At 44.8% G+C, this 22,345-nt stretch overlaps 1 protein-coding gene across 1 annotated transcript in view; it reads left to right on the forward strand.

Moving 5' to 3' along the window:
• LOC115466361 (gamma-aminobutyric acid type B receptor subunit 1-like) overlaps positions 1–15,970 on the forward strand; it is a 77,011-nt gene extending 61,041 nt beyond the window's left edge. Inside the window, exons 2-4 of the mRNA XM_030197551.1 lie at positions 8,545–8,635; positions 9,642–9,845; positions 15,627–15,970. Of these exons, the coding sequence (XP_030053411.1) occupies positions 8,551–8,635; positions 9,642–9,845; positions 15,627–15,841 (504 nt within the window). The 5' untranslated portion in view covers positions 8,545–8,550 and the 3' untranslated portion in view covers positions 15,842–15,970. The remainder of the gene's footprint in view (positions 1–8,544; positions 8,636–9,641; positions 9,846–15,626) is intronic.
• Positions 15,971–22,345: the final 6,375 nt, after the last annotated feature.

Consider the following 22,345-nt stretch of genomic DNA (forward strand, 5'->3'; position numbering starts at 1 on the left):
GAATCTTCCTTTGAGTTGGGATTTACTGGGAATCCAACTACTTATTGATAGCAAAGTGTGCACGTCTGAGGGAAAGGGGGAAAAGGAATGGGGCTTGATATACCGCCTTTCTGTGGTTTTTGTAACTACATTCAAAGCGGTTTACATAGTATACAGGTACTTATTTGTACCTGGGGCAATGGAGGTTTAAATGATTTGCCCAGAGTCACAAGGAGCTGCAGTGGGAATCAAACCCAGTTCTGCAGGATCAGAGTCCGCTGCACTAACCACTAGGCTACTCCTCCAGGGATGATGGATGGGTATACTTCTGTGTGTACCTCTGTGTTAGGTATGTGTTTGTGCATTTATCTATGTATGGGGTGTCCCTATCTGTGTGATTTTCTGATATACAATTGTAATGCTTCCTTGCAGATGTAGTCCAGGGCCGGCCTGACTGGAGTCCCCTTCAGGCAGGCTCCATCGGTCCCTGAATGCTTGGTAACTGGTGCCTCTACCTGGGGAATAAGAGTGTTAGAATATGGGATTTTCCTCACTTCCCCTTAGAAAAAATCCAAAATAAGTGTGACAGTGAACAAGGCTGGCTGACAATATTTAAGTTTATTTGACTTATATAACGTACCAACAGGGCAATTAAATAGTGGAGATATTAAACTCTATGAAACAGTCGTGTAGCAAGTCCATCAATCTTGGGGAGACCTGAGCCCAAAGTGTGGGAAGAACATAAAATGTTGCCCCTGTTCCGCACTCTTTCCCTGCTGTGCTCTCCGTGCCCTCTCCCCACAGTGACCCCCACAGGATCCCTAAGCCCTGTCAGCAGAAGAGTTCCTGCAGTGGCGGCTTGGCAGTCGGCAGCACTTGGCCACTGCTGCACCAGCTGCTCCCCCACATATGCTCAGTGAATATGCATGGAGGGGGGAGGGCAGTGCAGCGGTGGTCCATAGAAAGAAACTCAGCTGCGCCCACCTCCCCCCATGCATGCTCAGTTTTCATGTTGTGAGAAAACGGATCATGTGCAGGGGTTCAACGTGGAGGCAGCCCAGTGCCGCAAAGTGCCAAGCTGCCACTGGAGGACCTCTTTTGCTGGCAGGACTTGGGGACCTCTGCCTGCCATTGCAGCAGACAGTGCTGCAATTTGGGGGTGGAGGGTCCAGACCCCCCCAAGCCCTCAATGGCTATGCCACTGCCATGAAACATAACCATTTAAAGGACAGCAAGAATCTTGTATTCAGAATGCTCCTATAAAGCATCAATTAACTATTTAGATAACTTGTGATATCTATCCCAACACAACATTACCCTCTAAATAAGGAATCCTGGTATCACACCCCCATGTCCTCCCCTTTCTCTTTTCTCGCCATAGCCCAAGTCTCACAAATAGGCTACAGTGCAACTGGACTGGTGGCTGCTGAAAGTCCCAGAAGTATCTGCAGTGTTTGGCCTGTTTCTGCAACTCTAATGGCTGGTCCCACTCTACTGCCAGACCTCCCTCCTGCCTGGAGTGGCTGCTGCTCCTACCTCTCACCTGCTGCTCCTCCCTCCCACCTAGATTGGCTGCTGCTTCTACCTCTCACCTGCTGATCCTCCCTTCCACCTAGAAGGAGTACTGCTCTGTCACCTCTCAAACCTACTGGACCTCTCTCCCTCCTGGAAGAGGCACCTCCCTGTTACTTCTTTGCCACAGAATCCTGCAGCTTTACTTTAACCACTTAGGGCTGATCCTCATCTGCCTCACAGACACAGCCTCTCCCCTCCTGGGCAGTCTTCTACTGCTGCCTTTGTTGCAGGACCCCCATACTTCAGCCCCTACTGTATAGGACCGTACATTTTCTGCCTCTCAGCCCCTCCAACTGGGCTATATCCTCTGGGTACCACCTCTATACTGTTGCAGCCCCTCCTCCTGGGTTGTGTCCTCCAGGCACCACCTCTCTGACACTACAACACCACATCCTGGGCTGTTCCTTCTAGGCACCCCGTAGCTGCTGCAGCCCCTCCCCCTGTGTTGTCCACTGTTGCTTAGAATTTAATTTATGGGATTTAGCTCATACCTTTTTAGTAGTGTCCAAGGTGAGTTACACTCAGGTACAGTAGGTATTTTTCGGTCCATAGAGGGCTTACAATCTAAATTTTATATCTGAGGCAATGGAAAGTTAAGTGATGTAGCCAAGATCACAAGATTTGAACCAGGATTCCCTGGCACAGCCTTCCTCGTTGCAAGAGGTTACATTGGCATGGACAGTATCCCTGCTAGAGCCAACATGTAGTACTTTTAGCATTTTGTAAATTAAGTTCTTTTTTATTCCAGCTTACAAAGTCCATGGGCTGCAGTTGAACTTATCCAGCGTGAAGGGATCCCCACCCCATTAATCAAAAGTATAAGATTAAAGTAGAAACTAAAGAAATAAATGTGCAGTGTCCCACCTGCTTGACTTTTCTCTTGTCTTGAACTCTCTAAATAACTCTGAAGCTGGATGTCAGGACAAACTCCCTGCCTTTCTGGTTGGGGTGGAGAGTCTGTCTTCCCTATGAATACATTCCTGTTACCTTCTTACAATGACTATATTCCAATATATATCTATTTATAGATATTTTTTTCTTATTCTTCAGTTTTGAATGATATTATTATTTTTATATGTAAATAATAGTGGTATGTAATTTCTTCCCATCAGTGAAAGGCAACAGTTTGCATGTTCCACCCCTGCAGTCCCCTTTAGTCTGGGTACTACAGTTGCCTAGTTACCCACCAATTACCATTTGTAACTTACTACTACTGCTATTACTACTACTTATCATTTCTATAGCGCTACTAGACGTAGGCAGCGCTGTACACTTGAACATGAAGAGACAGTCCCTGCTTGACAGAGCTTACAATCTAATTAGAACAAACAGGACAAATAAGGGTTAAGGACAAAGGGTAGCAAGATTCCGGAATCCCAAAGAATAGCAAGATTCTGTGCATAATCCTAAAGAGTAGCAACATTCCGGAACCCAAAGAATAGCAAGATTCCAGAATCCTAAAGACTACTACTACTTATCAATTCTATAGCGCTACTAGACGTACGCAACGCTGTAAACATGAAGAGACAGTCCCTGCTCGACAGAGCTTACAATCTAATTAGGACAGACAAACAGGACAAACAAGAGATAAAGGAATATTAAGGTGAGGATGATAAAATAAGGGTTCTGAACAAGTGAATAAGGGTTAGGAGTTAAAGCAGCATCAAAAAGGTGGGCTTTTAGCTTAGATTTGAAGACGGCCAGAGATGGAGCTTGACGCACCGGTTCAGGAAGTCTATTCCAGACATATGGTGCAGCAAGATAAAAGGAACAGAGTCTGGAGTTAGCAGTGGAGGAGAAGGGTGCAGATAAGAGAGATTTATTAAATGAACGGAGGGTTCAGTATTAGTCTTTTATTTCCCCATAGAGTTTACTCCAGCAAAATAATCCTTCATCTCCCAAACCCCTTGTGTATATATATGTGGGGGGGAGAGGGATAGAGGAGGTGGAAGAGGGAGTCACAATGGACAAAGGATGGAGGGGTGGGGGGAGGGAATCACAATGGACAAAGGATGATCAAACTTCCATTTGGAACCCTGATTCTGAACCACACATTCAGCAGAGTTCTCTGGTTTATGAAATGTAACATCCACCAAGTATCATGTTTAAAACTGTATTAAGGCTATTTTGATGGAAACAAACTAGACAAATGTTCTAGACAGGAATAAGTGACTCCTCAGTCTCTCTCAATTGGCATGGATTTCTATGGTTATCCTCTATTAGGCTTTCAGGCAAGATGAATTGTTAGGCATTACAGGTCAGTGCTACAGTGTAGCAGAGTTATATATCAGAAGCACAGGGGTGTTCCTTTAATATTTCCTTTCTATCTCTATTTCAAATCATCCTGCTACGATAAAGGAAATAATTACTCTGCGTCTTTCCCATGAAGCTCATTGACTTACAGGGTGGAGCCCATGAAAGCTTTACCCAGTGAAAGCCTGAGTCTAATGACTTGTGAAACTGTGCTACCATCATGGGGCCTTTCTGTGAATTGCACTTCTTGGCTTTCTAATCTGATTATGTATTTACTCAACAGGATTCTCTATGATGGCAAATCTGTATAGTTAAGTCAATCTCATATCATTTCTGGTGATACAAACCTATGTCTGCAGAACCCTAGATTCTTCCACCGAGTCTGCCACTGTGATACAAACCTGGATCTGCATAGTTCGTCTTCTCCTAAACCTACCACTGTCATATGGAATAGGCTAGTGGTTAGAGCAGTAGACTAACATTCCTTCTTGGGAAACTCACTTTACCCTCTATTGCCTTGGATTGTAAGCCCTCTGTGGACAACGAAATACGTTCTGCACTTGAATATAACATGCCTTAGCTGCTACTGAAAAAACGTGAGCCAAAATCCAAATAAATAAAATGTCACAGCTGATGATCCAGACGTTCAACTGCATGGTCCAAACATTTCCTGCAAGGGCCTATAACTATCATAAAGGTAAAGGCTGACCCTGTACATAAGTATCAAGTCGCAAATGACTTATGGGGTCTGCCACTTGTATGACAGTTTCATGGCAGACCATTAGTCGGGTGGTTTGCCGTTGCCTTCCCCAGTCATCTTTATTCCAAACCCACACCACAGGCTTCCATTGAGCAACCATCACACTGTCACATCACTCTTGGTGATACAAAATCCATGGGGTTGATAATCAAAGGCACTCATCCAGTTAGCAGGTGCAGCTAACCAGGTAAGTGCCAGCAAGCAAGTTATTCAGTGCCACTGAATATTCCCTCTGACCATCTCAGCACTATTTGAACTGTGCTGGGGAGGGGTCTGAGCCCAAAGTGGGTGGGTACAAACTTTTACGACCCCCAGCTACTTTCTATACCCCCCCTAAAAACCCCAGCTCTATCTTTAAATGCCTAAGCTGGTGGGGATCTCCAAGCTCCACCAACTGAAGAGATCCTCCGGTGGTCAGTAACTCCCCAATGCTGGCAGTCAGCAGCTCTTTCCATGGGCTGCCGCTGTGCCAGTCCATCCAGCGCATGCTCAATTTTTGTACATGAGCAAAATCCAAGAGGGCACCGGGGGACGGGGAGTAGCACAGTGGCGGCCTATGAAAATTGCCACCAACTGTGAGTGTTGGGAAGTTTCAAACCTCTGGAAAAGGTCCCTCTTCTGCTGGTGGGGTATGGGAATCCTTGCCAGCCATAGCAACAAGTAAACCAAGGCTCCCCCATGGCAAGGCCACTGGGGCAGGGTGTGGGTTTCATATTCAGACTGCTAACCACATAACAAAACAGATAAAGTCCAGACCAGATGCATTCTACATATTTGCAAAGCTGGAAAGAAGAGAAAACAGCCAGCATGGTTAAAAGGTGAAGTGAAAGAGGCTATTACAGCCAAAAGAATGTCCTTCAAAGAATGGAAAAAAAAGACCCAAATGAAGAAAATAAGCAACATAAGCACTAGCGAGTCAGATGGAAAGCATTAATAAAGAAGGCTAAAAGAGAATATGAAGAGAAACTTGCCGCAGAGGCTAAAACTCTCAGTAATAACTTTTTCAGGTACATCAGAATCAGAAAGCCTGCAAGGGAATCCTTGGGACCGTTAGATCAAGAAGGAGCAAAAGGAGCATTAAGGAAGGACAAGACCATAGTGGAGAAATTGAATGAATTCTTTGCTTCGGTCTTTACGGAAGAAGATGTAAGAGTTCTGCTTGTACCGGAAATGGTTTTCAAGGGTGATGATGCGGAGGAACTTAAAGAAATCTCGGTGAACCTGGAAGATGTACTGAGGCAAACTGACAAATTAAAGAGTAGTCAATCACATAGTCCTGATGCAATACATCCAATGGTACTCAAAGAACTCAAGCATGAAATTACTGATCTGCTGTTAATAATATGTAACCTGTCATTAAAATCATCCATAGTACCTGAAGATTGGAGAGTGGCCAATGTGACGCCGATTTTAAAAAGGGTTCCAGGGGTGATCCAGGAAATTATAGACTGGTAAGCCTGATGTCAGTGCTGGGAAAAATAGTGTAAACTATTATAAAGAATAAAATTATGGAACACATAGACAAACTTGGTTTAATGGGACAGAGTCAGCATGGGTTCAACCAAGGGAAGTCTTGCCTCAACAATTTGCTTCATTTCTTTGAAGGCATGAATAAACTTGAGGATAAAGTTCCTCATGAGAGATTCCTGAGAAAATTAAAGAATCATGGGATAGGATGCAATGTTCTGGTGTGGATTAGGAATTGGAAAGAAAACAGGGTAGGGTTAAACGGTCATATCTCTCAATGGAGGAGGGTGAACAGTGGAGTGCTACAGGGATCCGTACTGGGACCTGAGCTATTTAACATATTTATAAATGGTATGGAAATCAGAATGATGAGTGAGGTGATCAAATTTGCAGATGTGTGGACTGTGAAATATTGTAGGAAGACTTTAGGAAATTGGAAGACTGGGCATGCAAATGGCAGATAAAATTTAATGTGGACAAATGCAAGGTGATGCACATTGGAAAGAATAATCCAAATCATAGTTACCTGATGCTAGGGGCGGCAGCCAAAAAAGCAAACATGATGCTAGGAATTATTAGGAAAGGAATGGTGAATGAGACTGAAAATACTATAATGCCTCTGTGTTGCTCAATGGTGTGACCTCACCTTGAGTACTGCATTCAATTCCTGTCACCATATCTCAAAAAAGATTTAGCGGAATTTGAAAAGGTTCAAAGAAGAGCAACCAAAACAATAAAGGGGATGGAACTCAAGGAAGTTGCATGGAAATACTTTTAAAACAAATAGGAGAAAATATTATTTCACTCAACAAATAGTTAAGCTCTGGAACACTTTGCTGGAGGATGTAGTGACAGCATATCTGGGTTTAAAAAAGGTTTGGACAAGTTCTTGGAAGAAAAGTCCATAGTCTGCTATTGAGACAGGCACGGGAAGCATCTGCTTACCCTGGGATTGGTTGCATGGAGTGTTGCCACGATTTGGGTTTCTGCCAGGTAGTTGTGACCTGGATTGGCCACTGTTGGAAACAGGATACTGGGCTAGTTGGACCATTGGTCTGACCCAGTAGGTATACTCTTATATTTTATGTCTAAGTTAGGGCAGCAATAAGGCTGCCCCAACTTTTTCCAGTCGGTTATCTGCATAGTGATCTGAATTTGGCTGCTAAACAGAAAACATTTCTAGTCAGCATGAAACCAGTACCGGTGCTGAATATCTGGTTTCATTTTAAATACCATGGCTGGCGATTTTCTTATCCACTGACTGTATGGTTGAATATTATGCCCCCTATATATTCAGAGTTTCTCAGTCTTCCATAGAGCCTTTTTCACATCAGTCCTGAAGGTACAGACTTGCATCTACAATTTCAGAGCTGAGTTTGTCACTGACCCTAGTATACTACTACTCCAAGTGATATAGTCCTATATTTGCAGGTGCCACACACGCGATCCTTTATTACTGTTACATCAGTGGTGCTAATACAGAACTATTACAGGTCTGCTACTGATGTTCTGTCACTTTCACATCACTTCTGGTTTTATAGACGTGGAGGGGCATAATCGAAAGGGGCGCCCAAGTTTTCCTGAGGACATCCTCGCAGGACGTCCCGGCGAAGGGGCGGGGAAACCCATATTATCAAGACAAGATGGGCGTCCATCTTTCGTTTCATTAATATGGTCGGGGACACCCAAATCGCAAAATTTAGGTCGTCCCTGATTTTCGACCATAATGGAAACCGAGGACGCCCATCTCAGAAACGAACAAATCCAAGCCGTTTGGTCGTGGGAGGAGCCAGCATTCGTAGTGCACTGGTCCTCCTGGCATGCCAGGACACCAACCGGGCACCCTAGGGGGCACTGTAGTGGACTTCAGAAAAAGCTCCCAGGTGCATAGCTCCCTTACCTTGGAACTTGGAAGTTTTACACCAGCTGGGTAAGCATCTTTTAAACTGCTTCTGTAATGGTATTTACAGTCCCTTCTTTTAAAGTTTGAAGAGTACTTGTTTTTTATTACTGTTTTTGTTATTTAGATGTTTGGTTTTACCACTAAGTTGTATATTTTAAGATGTTTTAGAAGGAGTTCTTTTTAATTATTGGATTCATATTTATATTTTACACTTATGGTCAATGTCTGAGTGTTCTTTGTAATTTTATATTTGCAGTAGCCATGATTGCCCCTGACGCAGCCTGTAATTCCAGCGAAACATGGTCATTTCGGGCACTGTATGTTGAACTCTTGGTAGCTTTTAATTTACCAATAAAGACTGTGCTCTTCCAAAGTCTGCCTTTTGGTTTTATTGCCCAAATTTGGGCATTATTTACTGAATCTAGTCCATAAACTTGTATCTGCAGAGTTCAGTACTCATTTTCATTTCATTATTAGTCGTCTCTATCACAAAATTCAAAGCAATTTACAAGTAAACCTGCTACTGTCGTATCTCTGCTGGTGCTATAGACCTGTATATACAGAAGACTGGAAACTTGTGACTTATTGTTTTCTCTTTATTCCTTAGAGGATCATGTTTTGGTGGATGAAAACTGTAACCCTCCTTTATCTTCTCGCCCAGACTCAATGTAGTACCATCGTACAAAACAGCACTGCAGGTACTTAACTCATGACATATGCACACAAATACAGACAAAATATTACAAAATAGCAATGAGTGGCTATGCCCTACTAATCTATTTACATTCTTTGAAAGTGTGACTAAGCATGTGAAAAAGGTAGCACAATTGATATAAAGACCTATTTTACACAGAATTTTGAGATCAGAATTGAGATGTGCTAAATTCTGGGGTTTTTTTTTCCTAAAGTCCTGCTGAAAGTGGAATCTCTAGTAAAATACATATATGGACATGCAGGAGTGCATGTGTATTTGCTGGCGCATCAGCCCACCATAGCATCACCCCCCCCCCCCCCCCCCCCCCCCCCCCCGCTCATCACCTCCACTCCCCCAAGCACATCGCTTTTACCTCCTGGGGGTGCAGGGAGCAGTCACATGGCTGTTGGCACTGTCGGCTCCGCCTGTTCCCTGCCCCAGAACAGGAAGTAACATCAGAGAGAGCATGGAGCCAGTAGAGCTGACAGCCGTACAACTGGTCCCTCCACACCCTTGCAGCTTGCACATGGGGTGGACCACCCCCACCGCCCCACCCTTGGTATGCCACTGGTTACCATACATCTGGGTTTCCCCAGACATGCCCTTCTTTTCAGAAGAATGACGAGGGTTCGGGCGATTTTTCCAGCCTGCCCATTTGTCCAGGTTTTTTAGTGGGCCTCCCCCCCTCCTGATCCTCAGGGTGCCCTCCCCGAATGTACCTTTAATGCACCCTGGTGCTCTAGTGCTGTCTTCAGGGCAGGACAGAACTCCACTCTTTCCTGTCTGCTGCCGCTGACCTGCTTGCTACAGCTGCTTCAAAATGCCTGCTGAGACTTCGAGCATTGGCCTCAACAGTTTTGCCGATTTAATTGCTCTTAAGTTTCATTAGTGTAGGAAACTGAAGCATGTTCTCTGTCTTTGAGCACCTTTACTTTGGAGCCTAGGGACTCAGTTATGCTGACCCCATTTCATGAGATTTTAATACTCTGTCACTGTCTCTTTTTCTCCAGGCTGCAGGATTATCCACCCTCCTCGGGAAGGTGGTATTAGATACCGAGGTCTCACCCCAGAGCAGGTCCGTGATGTGGAGTTCCTGCCACTTGATTATGAGATTGAATATGTATGCCGTGGTGACCGGGAGATCGTGGGACCCAAAGTGAGGAAATGTCTTGCTAATGGCACCTGGACAGAAACTCACCTTCCCAGCCGCTGCTGTGAGTACTCAAACCCAGAAAGTATCATTTCCAGCCAGAGAAGGATGTCACGCACATCTAGCACTCTTACAACATTATCTGGTCTTGAAACAAAGCACATGGACATAAACCCCCAAATTCTATGGAAGTTGCAAAAAATTGTGCATGCAAATTTGGGTTGCATGCCCAATTTGCATGTGCAATTTAACTGAATAACATACTAAATGGTGTCAATAACTGGCTTGCTAACAAGCAATTATTGGCACTAATTATACTTAATTGGAATATATGCATGTAAATATAGGTGTGGCATCTGAGCCTAAATTTTGCACACGAATTCAAAAAGGGCATGAAAACGAGAGGGTCATGAGTGGAAGGGGGGCGTTCATAAAATTCACATTCATAGTTATAGAATAAAGGAGTAGAGAGTAGAGTGAGGGTTAATGGAAGAAATTCGGGGTCTTTTCCAATACTGAGGGGAACTAGGCAGGGTTGTCCCTTGTCGCCACTGCTATTCGTGTTAACACTGGACCCTCTGATACGAGAGATAATGGGCAATCCGGACATCCGTGGTATTCAGGTGGGGGAACATTGTTTTAAGGTGCCGGCTTTTGCGGATGACCTGTTAGTGCATCTGGAGACACCGAGGGAGTCATTGGAGACACTCCTAGAGACGCTTCAGGAGTATGGGGACTATGCCGGGTTGAGGATCAATTTGGAAAAATCGGTGGCGTTGCCTTCCTCTCCGCAGGTTAAGGGGCAGTGGATTGGTGATTTCCCACTATGGTGGGCAGAGGATTCCTTTAAATATTTGGGTATCCGACTGACAATGGAAGTAGACACATTATATAGAAGGAATATTATGAGCCTTATGGAGGATACTAGAGGCAAGCTAGAAAGCTGGAAGGCTCTGCCGTTATCGTTGCTAGGGAGGATAAACCTGGTACAGATGGTTCAGTTTCCTCGCTGGTTATATGTTCTTCAGAGCCTTCCGCTGTATGTGTTAAAAAAAGACTTAAAGATACTAAATAGAATGTGGAGTAAATTTTGTTGGTCAGGAAAAAAGCCCCAAATTCGAATGGTGGATATGCTGGGATTTTGGAAACAGGGAGGTCTAGACCTGCCAGACCTAAAAACATATAATCAAGCATGCCTACTGAGATATTTGAGTGATTGGTTTGGCAATATACAGTAGTGCACGCCGGTAGATTTGGAAAAAGCACTATCCTGCTTATAATCGAAAGAGAAAAATGCCTATATTGCGACCCAAATTGGGAGATGGGTGTCTTTCTCCCGTGGGCGCCCAAATCGGTATAATCGAAAGCCGATTTTAGGCGTTTCCAACTGCAATCCGTCGCGGAAACAGGTAAAGTTGATGGGGGCGTGTCGGAGGCGTGGTGAAGGCGGAACTGGGGCGTGGTTATCGGCCGAGGAGAGATGGGCGTCTTTAGCTGATAATCGAAAAAAAGGCGTTTTTACCACGATTTTGGGTCACTTTTTGTGGACCCTTTTTTTTCACGAACAAGTACCAAAAAAGTGCCCCAACTGACCAGATGACCACTGGAGGGAATCGGGGATGACCTTCCCGGACTCCCCCAGTGGTCACTAACCCCCTCCCACCAAAAAAACCCCACTTTAAAAACTTTTTTTCCAGCCTCTATGCCAGCCTCAAATGCCGTACCCACCTCCATGACAGCAGAATGTGTTCTATCCTGTGACAGCCTTTCCCTGGTTCTGATGTGGCTCTTGGGTGAGTATGACACCTTTTCTGTTATGCGCACTGCAGAGTCACATCAGCAATGCATTGTGGTGGGTGTAGGGTATTGGGCTCCGTGATTCCACTAGCTTGTGGCAAATGCTCACGAGGTTGGTAGTTGGTAGGCTCTACTCCCATGGTGCTTTTCCCCCTGCTTACTGGGTCAGAGTGTGCCCTGTTTTGTTTCCGGTAGTCCATGAGGTAGTGGCCATTTTTTAAAGCCAGTGTTAGATCCCTTTCACGTGTTAGCCACGTTACAGAACTTAGTTCTTCCCTTGAATGTGGCTGAAAGAGGGCATTGTACAGCATTCTGCCAGCTCTGACCTACTGCTAATCTCAGTACCAGGGAGACTCGTTGCCAGTGGGGCACAACCTCTGATCTGCAGTTAACTGTGAGTAAGCGTGCTTATTCCAATAAAGGACGTTTTCGGAGAGATTAGTCTTCAGGTGTCAACTGGTGTGCCAATGTTATATAGCAGCAACAAGTCCTAGAGGCCTGCGTGTATGCAGGTCCCTGGAGCACTTTTAGTGGGTACCGCAGTGCACTTCAGCCAGGTGGACTCAGGCCCATCCCCCCTACCCGTAACACTTGTGCTGGTAAATGGGAGGCCTCCAAAACCCACTGTACCCACATGTAGGTGCCCCCTTCACCCCTAAGAGCTATGGTAGTGTTGTACATTTGTGGGTAGTGGGTTTTGGGGGAGGGGGTTGGGTGCTTAGCACCCGTGGTAAGAGAGCTATGCATGTGGGAGCATTGTCTGAAGTCCACCGCACTGACCTCTAGGGTGCCCAGTTGGTGTCCTGGCATGTCAGGGGGGCGAGTGTACTACGAATCGTGGCCCCTCCCATGACCAAATGGCTCGGATTAGGACGTTTTTGAGCTGGGCGTTTTTAGTTTCCATTATCACTAAAAAAAACAAACACCCAGCTGAAAAACGTCAATTTTTTCGAAAATACGGTCTGTCCCGCCTCTTCATGTACCCGTTTTCGGACATAGACGCCCATGGAGATAGGCGTTCGCGTTCAATTATGCCCCTCTATGTGAACCATATAATTTTTACACTGCAAGAAGAAGCAAATACCAACCCCTTTGAAGGGAAGTGTTTTGCTGGGCCCTCTGTGGGAAGCATGGCAGGGGTTAGTGAGCAAAGTGGGAGGAAATGCACGGGTCTCAGACCAGATACCAATCAGGGGTAATGGGGACTTCGAGCCGGGCATGGAGAATCCTGTATTTAGGACATGGGAACAGAAGGGAATAGTCTTGCTGGAAGACCTGTTAACAGAAGGAGGAAAGCTGATGCCATTTGAAACAATACAAGGGAAAGTAGGCCTCACATGGGGTAACCGATATGCATATATACCAGGGGCGTAGCCAGACTTCGGGAGGAGGGGGATCCAGAGCCCGAGGTGAAGGGGCACATTTTACCCCCCCTCCCCCCCCGGCGGGGTAACTTTAAAACAATACGGGAACGTAAGACCTTTGAAGTCAGAATGATTAAATATTTTGACACCCACCAGACATGACTTAACAAAGATCTGCGTTTTCTAGCCCATTATAAGCCATAAAAGTGTATTGTTTGTCACCCTCCTGTCTCCATGCATATCTCCCTGTCTCTCACCTATCCACCCCCATCCTGTTAGACTGTCACTGAAATGCTTTGATGTTTCATCATATATACTGTCATCTACCAACATTTGCTTATTTCCGATCTGACGAAGAAGGGCAACCTTAGAAAGCTAATCAAGAAATGTATTAAGTTATGTCCAATAAAAAAGGTATCATCTTATTTTCTTTTCCATGTTTTATTTTGTTTTATTTCTATTGATTACCTTTAAGAATAAAGGAGAAAATTGCCTAATTTAGGACGAAAATTTGCACCATGTTTCAGTTTGTGCAAAAGGCCCCTAAAGTTAAACGCAATTCCTGGACATAAACACTATTCTATAAACTGTGTCTAACTTTAACCCCGGCTTATAGAATGGCGCTTTTTTCAGCGCCATGTATAGAATTCATCCCAAAGTTCAATAAAGGACGCTATAAAACTTTGGCACCCAAAATTTGGGCGCTCATCTAGTATTCTATAATGGCACATTTGCGCATCACATGTATTATAGTTTCTAGTGTATGTACTCAGTTCTGCGCTGAACTTTAGGTTCGACCATTTATGCCATGTCTATGGCTGGTGTAAATGGTTGCAGATAAATGTAGTAGTTGCCTGTGTAAATGTGGATATTCTGTAAAGGCATGTGCAAGAATAGTGGGAACGGCCATGCCCCACTCATTTTCCTCCTCGCTGTAAGTTATGTGCATCCCTGCCACATTTACATGACTGCAAATAATTTAATGGAATCTGGATGCCCAGATGCCATTGAAAAATAGACTGTCACCGAGTGAGAAGAGGGCAAATCTATAACAGGGTACCTAGGATAAGAGGGTAAGCAGGCACCTATTTCAAGCCTATTCTATAAAGAAAAGTAAGGACCTATTTTTCTTCATAGAATACTAGCACTAGCAGCAGAAAACACATCCACATTTAAGGCTGGTGTAAATGCTCATGCCTAGGTGTTAGCCAGAACGCAAGTAAATTATAAAACACTATTATTTATGTGCATATTTGTGTTGCTCCATCCACACTCGGGTAAATTCTATATATGGTGCACAAGAAATCAGCACCGAAAAAAAGCGCTAGTGTACCAAATGCACTTAAAGTTAGGTTCGGTTTGCAGAATAGCACTTGGGCCCAGGAATCACGCCTAACTTTATTCATTGCTATTTGCACCAACTACCCACGAGTAAATATAGGCACGGATGCCCTTATTCTCTAACTATGCACGTAACTTAACGGAATGCCCCCAATCCGCCCATGACCCTCTCATTTCCACACCCCCTTTTTTTGTCTCACATGTAAAATTTACGTACGGATCCCATGCCTAAATTTATGTGCATGCGTTTCAACTGAATCTATTTAGTGCCAATAATTGCTTGTTAGAAAGCCAATTATTGCCGCTAATTAACTCATTATTCAATTAAATTGAGCGTGCACATTGGGCATCTGCCCAAATTTGCACGTGCAATTTATAGCAACTCTTAGTCCCCCTAATTCTATGTGTCCATACTTCGCCTACCCAGTTTTGGTTCAGGCCTACCCAGCGGCAGCACACATGGGCAGCATAGCTGGCAGAGATCCCAAAGCCTCGCCAGCTGAAAAATCCTCTCTGGAGTCCCCCCCCCCCCAAAAAAAAATTATTTTTTCAAACCCAGGGCAGTTGGTGGCATGCTTCCAGCTGCTGACACTGACGCCCCTGTGCATGCTGAGTTCATGTGCTATCAAAACATGGTGCATACCTTCCCCTAATCGATATTCTATGAGAGGTCATTTATGTGTGTAAGTGGCCACTTAAGCACGTAAATGACTAGAATACTGTTATCTACATGTGTTGCTGCCACCTAAAAATAAGTGGCTTCTTACAGACTTGTCAACAAAGTGACTCATTCCAAAGTCACACCAAGCATATCTGTAACAGAGCTGGAGATTAGATCCAAGGTATAGGGATATAAAGTGACTCAATGATTACTGGTCGTTCTGTTCTGTTACTGACTTTGTAGTTAGTTTTTAAGTTGATTTTACATCTGTTATAATGTAATTTTGTTAATCTCTGGCAATTTCCATAATGTAATATTGTTAATCTTTCGTAATTTCTAGACCTAGTTGTTGTAATCTGCATAGAACCGAAAGGTAGATAGCGGACTATAAAATATTCTGTTATGTTATGTTATGTTATGTTATGTTATGTTATGTTATGTCATCCTTCCTAAGGATATGCATAGGGAATGAGTGACAGAGATAGAACTATACCTGAGAAATATGGAAATAATCTGATTTGTCTTGAGGTCATACATCAGTGACAGAACTGTGGATTTGATCTAAAGTACAAGGAAGTACAGGGTATTTAGGCTCTCCATGGTGTGAGTATTCACATTTTGTTCAGTATGGTAGAATGGAAAATCCCTAACATTTGGATATCATGTGTTGTGTGTCTCACAGTGCGCACCTGCTCTCGCATGTACCTGAAGCTGGAGAATGGACATGCACAGGCACACGAGATGGGCCGCAGCCCAGTAGAAGGCACCTGGATTGAGTTCCATTGTGATCCTGGCTTCCGGCTTGTGGGAAGCAGCCGTAGTTTCTGTACCAAGGTTGGCAAGTGGGACTTCCCCAAGCCCACCTGTGAAGGTGAGGGAGCATTTCAGGGGTCATAGAGGGCTCAAAGATCTCTGAGAGGGTACATCAAAGTCACATAGGTCCCGATATTCAGCTGCTGATGGGCAGCGCGTTTGCTGTCCGCTGTTGGTGTCAAACCAGATATTCAATATCGGGCCATTTCCAGCAATTGGTATTGAATATCTGGGTTTATTTTGGCTGCTAAAAAATTAACCGACTATGCCAGTATTCAGTGCTAACCGGTTAACTTTTTTATTTAAGCGGCCTAGTTTGATTGCTCAACATGGCCAATTTGGCACTGAATATCCTTGCCTAACCAGCTATGTCATGTGATATATCTGTAGTGAGGTGCTTAAATGCTATTTAACTGGCCAGGAGCCATTCCTGGCCGGTTACATAGATTTTGGAAGTAAAAATGCGAGCAATTGATTTATTTAAAATTCAAATTGTAAATGATAGCTTGATTTATGCCAGAAAGATATAAATCCTTTACAATTATATTCAGCAAAGAACACTGTGGTGGCTAAATTTTACACATGAAATGTCATCAAGGGAATGGGACTTTTTAGAAAATATCTAGTGGACTGTTCATAGTTTACTCGGGAGCAATTACCTCCCTTACCAAAGCATTCTACATTTCGACAGAAAATGCTTCTGCCCAGCAAGTGGTGTCTGTGACACAGAAATTGTAATTGTCAGCAGAGGGCATCCTTTGTTTTGGAACCAGATAAGAACTTGGTCATGCATCTTTTTTTTTTTTCTAAGAGCATCACTAAAGTCTTTAGGGGATGCTATGTTAGAATTTTTCCTAATCTTTCTCATATAATCTAAGTCAAAAGGAAAATCTTTTTAGCTATGTTTTAAGGTTTCTTAGAAGTGTGTCTTGTATATTTTGATGTATCCTACTAAGGAGGGAAGTTATCAGTGTGGGCTACCATTAAGATGGCAATAAATGATATCCACATGCACTCCTGATGTATTCACATAATTTGAAATGGAGGAAAAGCCTCAAATGTTAAGGGAACACTCCGTTGTTGATTAGACCAACATAAGGGAGGTCCCTTAAATCATCACGGGCAAAAACCTCCTTTATCCAAAAGTATGGCTATTCTGCTCTAATACTCTTGAACGGACAATGACCATATATATTTTACTTGACGGTTCTACTTGCACTTATCTTTAACCTTGCAGTCAATTAGACATCTTTCACGGCCCGACTTCGGCCCAAGTTTCGAATTCTGCCTCAGGGTCCGTGGTGTCTGACTGAAAAGATAATATGCAGGTTATCTGTCCACATCCGTATCCATTAAGATGGGTCATTTTACTGTTAACCTGGGTTATTAGTAACTAGATCTTATTTTTTTTTAAATGAGACCTGTGCTAAAATAACACAAGTCATGGTAAAATAGCCTGTCTTAACTGTAGCCCACGTTGATAATTTCCCCCTTAACATGTGTGCTTCCCATGCGCTAAAAAATACTTTTTAGTATTTAGTGCTAGGGGCGTTTGTGGGGGCTGAGAATAGATGTGCTGCATCACCCTACACTAACCGATTAGCGTTGGTTAGCACGGGAGCCCCTAACACCTAGAGAATAGTAAGGGCTCCTGCGCTAATTGGGAAATTAGCGCATGGCCATTAACGGGGGAAATAGGAAATGCGGCTATCTTACAGCTGCGCTAAAAGTGGCCTGAGTCTGCGGGAAAACCATGCGCTTTGTAGCATAGCTCAGTAAAAAGGCCCCTAAGTGTCACATTAAAAATGTTAATTCTATTTTCTGTGAACCATTTCAACTATCTGATTTTCTGTAAAAGAGAATGTGTTTTCTTTCTGATTCACATTTCTTAATTCAAGAATCCTCAAGAACCGCTCCAATTGGGTTTTCAGGATATCCCTAATGAGTATTCAAGAGAGGAACTGAGAGTTGCGTACAATGGAGCCAGCAGGCCAAAATAAAGTTAAACTTAGATCTACAGCAGTGGCATAACTAGGACTGAATGGGTCCCAGGTGGAAAAATTATAACAATATCGTTCCCATGGGAGTGGGGATGGGAGGGGAGGGGAAGATGCACATTTCCCAAAACTGATTTGTTGTCTGAGCGTTGCTTTAGTCCTAGTGTCTCTTTTTGCTTTTCTGTTTGTTTGTTTTTTAGCTCTCTCCAGGCTCTTTTGTCCATTTGACATTTCTTTTTTATGTCTACCTTCCATCTTTCTTGTGCGCCTCTCTCTGTCCTGCCAGTGTCTCCTCTCTGTGTCCCTGTCCCTATGCTCCCTCCAGAGCCAGCATCTCTCTTGTATACCTATCCATTCCCATAATCCAGCTTCTCTCCCCCCCCTCTCTCTCTTTCTCTCTCTCTTTCTTCCCTTTCTCCTGCGCCCCCTCCCTCCCCATGGTCTAGTATCTCTCTCCCTTCTTTCCTCTCCGGTTCAGTCTCTCTCTCTCTCTCTCTATTTCCCTCTTCCCTCTGCTCCCCTACCCCTTACTTCAGCATCTGCCCCCTCTCTTCCCCCCTCCCCTTTGGTTTAGGTCTCTGTCTCTCTTCCCTTTGTTGCAGGTTTCTTTGGCTCTCTGTCTCTCTATTGCCTCTGCTCTCCCCTAAGTCCAGTGTTTCTCTCCCTCTTCCCCTGCGCCCAGTTCTGAGATCTGGCATGTCTAGCTTCCTCCCTTTCCCCGGTCCAGTCTCTCCCTCTCTCTTCCCTCCCCCCCCCCTTAGTCCAGCATCTGCCCCTCTCTCTCTTCCCCCTCCATTTTGGTCTCTCTCTCTCTCTCTCTCTCTCTCTCTCTCTCTCTCTCTCTCTCTCTTCCCTTTGCTCCAGGTCTCTCTGGCTCTCTCTATTGCCTCTGCTGTCCCCCAAGTTCAGCTTCTCTCCCCTGCGCCTGAGTCCAACATCTGTCTAGCTTCCTCCCCCCACCCCACCTGGTGCCCAGGTCTGGGGTCTATCTACCTTGACATCTGTCTATCTTCTCTCGCTACTCCTGAAAACCTGCAGCAGGTTGCAAGGTCTTTCCTCTGCTGCATCCTGCCCACAGGAAGTTTCATCAGAGAGTTGAGAAGTGGCAAAGGAAAGGCACCACGGGACAGAGAGAAGCCTTCAGCACTGCCTCTGCGAAGACCTCCGCAGGTTTGCAGGAGCAGTGGGGGAAGGTAGACAGATGCAAAAGTGGAGAGACCTGGACCCAGATGCGGAAGTAGAGAGGGGAAGAAGAGGCAAGGAAGGGAGGTGGCAATTTCAGGTGGCCCCTCCCATTGGGTGGCCCATGACATTTTATTGGACTTTCTCAATGGTAGCCATTCTCCTGATCTACAGAATTAGGTACATTCAGTTGTATGGATCCTAAGTTATGGAATTTAATTCTATGGGCTCCTTTTGCAAAGCTGTTCTACCAATTAGCGGTGCGCTAAATGCGAAGAAGCCCATTCTATTCCCATGGGCTTCTTCGCATTCAGCACACTGCTAATGGTAGCACAGCTTTGTAAAAGGAGCCTTATGTGAATTACATTCTTTAAGTTGCTATAATTCATTTAAGAAACAGTGAAAAACTTGGGTTTTTTTAAGGAGGCTTTTAAGGGGGTCTTAGATTAATACTGGGGCTTTGATAAGGGGTGGACAATGTTAAGATGTAGGAATGTCAAATTAGTTTTCTTGTAACTTGACTCAAGCATTTTGGGTGATGTAGTGTAATGTAATGTACAATCGTTAGAGATAACCTGAAAACAAAATGAGTTTGTGCAGTAACATAGAATGATAGGTTAAGAAATTTGATGTTATCATGTGACTCAAAAACATGCCCCCTTATATTCAAAACGATTTAACCGACCAGGAATGGCTCCTGGCTAGTTAAATAGGGTTTAAACACCTAACTGCAGATATTCAATGGGAGATAACCGGTTATCTCCCGCTGAATATCCTGGTTAGCGGCTAGCTGCTAACTGGCTATATTGCGCATCATAGACGGTAAGACATTCAGTGCCGAGGCTACTATGTTGAGCAGTGGCCTAGTGGTTAGGGTGGTGGACTTTGGTCCTGAGGAACTGAGTTCAATTCCCACTTCAAGCACAGGCAGCTCCTTGTGACTCTGGGCAAGTCACTTAACCCTCCATTGCCCCAGGTACAAATAAGTACCTGTAGACAATATGTAAGCTGCATTGAGCCCGCCACGAGTGGGAAAGTGCGGGGTACAAATGTGACAAAAAAAAAATAGGCTGCTTAAAAAGCAGGCTTATTTTTGACCACTAAAAAGTTATCCGGTTAACTTTTTAGCGGCCAAAATAAAACCAGGATATTCAATGCTGATCACTGGATACAGCTCAGCACTGAATATCCAGATTTAATGCCAGCAGGGAAAGCAAGCATGCTTCCTGCCACTGATTGAATATTGGGCCCAAGAATTTTAAGATATTCTAGTGGAATTATATCTGATTATCTGCTTTACAATCTCAGGCACCTGTTTACAAAGATGCGCTAGCGTTTTTAGCATGCACTAACCGTGTAGATCAGTGGCGTAGCTACGTGGGGCCATGTGGGCCTGGGCCCCCATAGATTTAGCCCTGGACCCCCCTGCCGACGACCCTCTCAACCCCCCTCCCGCCACCAACCCTCCCCCCCCCCCCCCCCGCCATTGCTGTGGGCTACCTTTGCTGGCGGGGGACTCCAACCCCCGCCAACTGAGGTCCTCTTCTTCCGGCACAAGGCTTCGTTCTGTTTCTGAGTCTGACGTCCTGCACGTACAGGCTCACAGAAACAGAACGAAGCCTTGCGCTGGAAGAAGAAGACCTTGGCTAGCAGGGATTGGGGTCCCCCGCCAGCAAAGGTAGGAGGCGGCGGTGGAGGGTTGGCAGCGGGAGGGGGGGTCGAGAGGGTCGTCGGCAGGGGGGATCAAAGTTGGTGGTGGTGGTGGCGGTGGCGGCGGCGGGGGTCGGCAATGGCGGGTGGGTCGGGAGTGCCGGGGGGGCTAAAATGTGCCCCCTCACCTCGGGCTCTGGACCCCCCTCCCGCCGAAGTCTGACTTCGCCCCTGGTGTAGATGCCCATAATATTCCTATGAGCATCTGCACGGTTAGCACTCGCTAATGCTTAGCGTGTGCTAAAAACACAGCTTAGTAAACAGGGCCGCCCTCAGTGTGCCACTATTTATGTATACCATACTATAAAATGTTAAATTCCTTTTTATGTTTTACACAGTTCTTTCATAAAAGTTAGTGTTAAATTAAAATGCTTTCAAAATGAGAATAAATCAAGAACTAACCAGCAGGCTCCCTCTCCAACCCACAATATTCCTCATTACTGGCACCCCAGTATGTTAAAAAAAAAACCCACACATTTCAGCTCTATAAAACAAAAGTATTGTCCTACATGGAACCTACAGGCTTTCAGAATGCCTCAGTCACATATGCAGAATATGGGCAGACCCACACTAAAAACAGAAGAGTGACCACACATCAGAAACAGAAATGTACAGACAAAATTTAAACTGGACACCCTAAAATATCATGCAGTACAACATTGTGGAAATACAAACAGAAAGTTAGTGAAGTGCAACAGTATATGAGATGTACATTCCTAAAGTTGACTTATTCTGATTTATGCAGAGTCTGGCTTCTTGGGGGTTCAGATTAATTTTTGTCTACATATTTCTATTTTTAGGTTATGGTTACTTATTCTGTATTTGATGAGAGTCTGTGTGTTCTTTGTGTATGAAAGAGGCCAGGTATTCTGTTAAGCACTGAATTTCTATGTACGATCAATCTGTACTAATCCAGCTTGCTTAGTTTTCCCAATAGGTGTATTGATGTTCTAGTGCCCACTACAATATTTACAGTGCTGCCTTTCCCTAGATAGACCCTTGTTGTGTGATTCCTGGAAGTTAGTGTTTTTATGGTGTGCTAGAGTTGCTATAGGTACTGAGAGGTTTTTGTAGGGTTTTGTATTGCTTCACAATATATCTGGTATTGGATTTTGGATTTGTATTTAGCTCATATCTCTCATAGTAGTGGCTGAAGATGATGAGTTACATTCAGATGCAACAGGTATTTTCCTGACCCTGGAGGCTTACAGTCTAACAGACAGATGATCAAAACCCCGCTCTGTTCCAAACAGTGCTCCAAAAATAGCCCTGGAACAGCACGGGGCGTTATTAGACCTATGATCAGATATAATTGCATGCAAATTTAAGCACGCAATTATCTCTGATCATGGGGTGGAAGTGCAGGAGAATTGTGCCTGAGCATGCGCTCAGCACAATCCTCCCGCACTTGTTTTACAGGTCTGGGCTGTCAAAAGCCAGAGAGGGCTGGAGATCTGGTGGGTCTCCAGCCCCCCCCTAACTCCCCCAGCAAAGTGTCCCTGGTGGCCTAGTGGGCGACCAACCAACCCCCCCCCCCCCCTGATGATTCCCCCCCCCCCCAGGGTCAGAGAGGGCTGGAGATCCGGTGGGTCTCCAAACCACCCTATTCCCCCCTACCCCGATATGTATATAGCCCCGCCCAGCGCATCCCAGGATACACTGGGCAGGGCTGGGCGCCGTCATTTTGTGGCATCGCAGG

The sequence above is a fragment of the Microcaecilia unicolor genome, chromosome 3 (genome assembly GCF_901765095.1).
Source record: "Microcaecilia unicolor chromosome 3, aMicUni1.1, whole genome shotgun sequence".
NCBI lineage: Eukaryota > Metazoa > Chordata > Amphibia > Gymnophiona > Siphonopidae > Microcaecilia > Microcaecilia unicolor.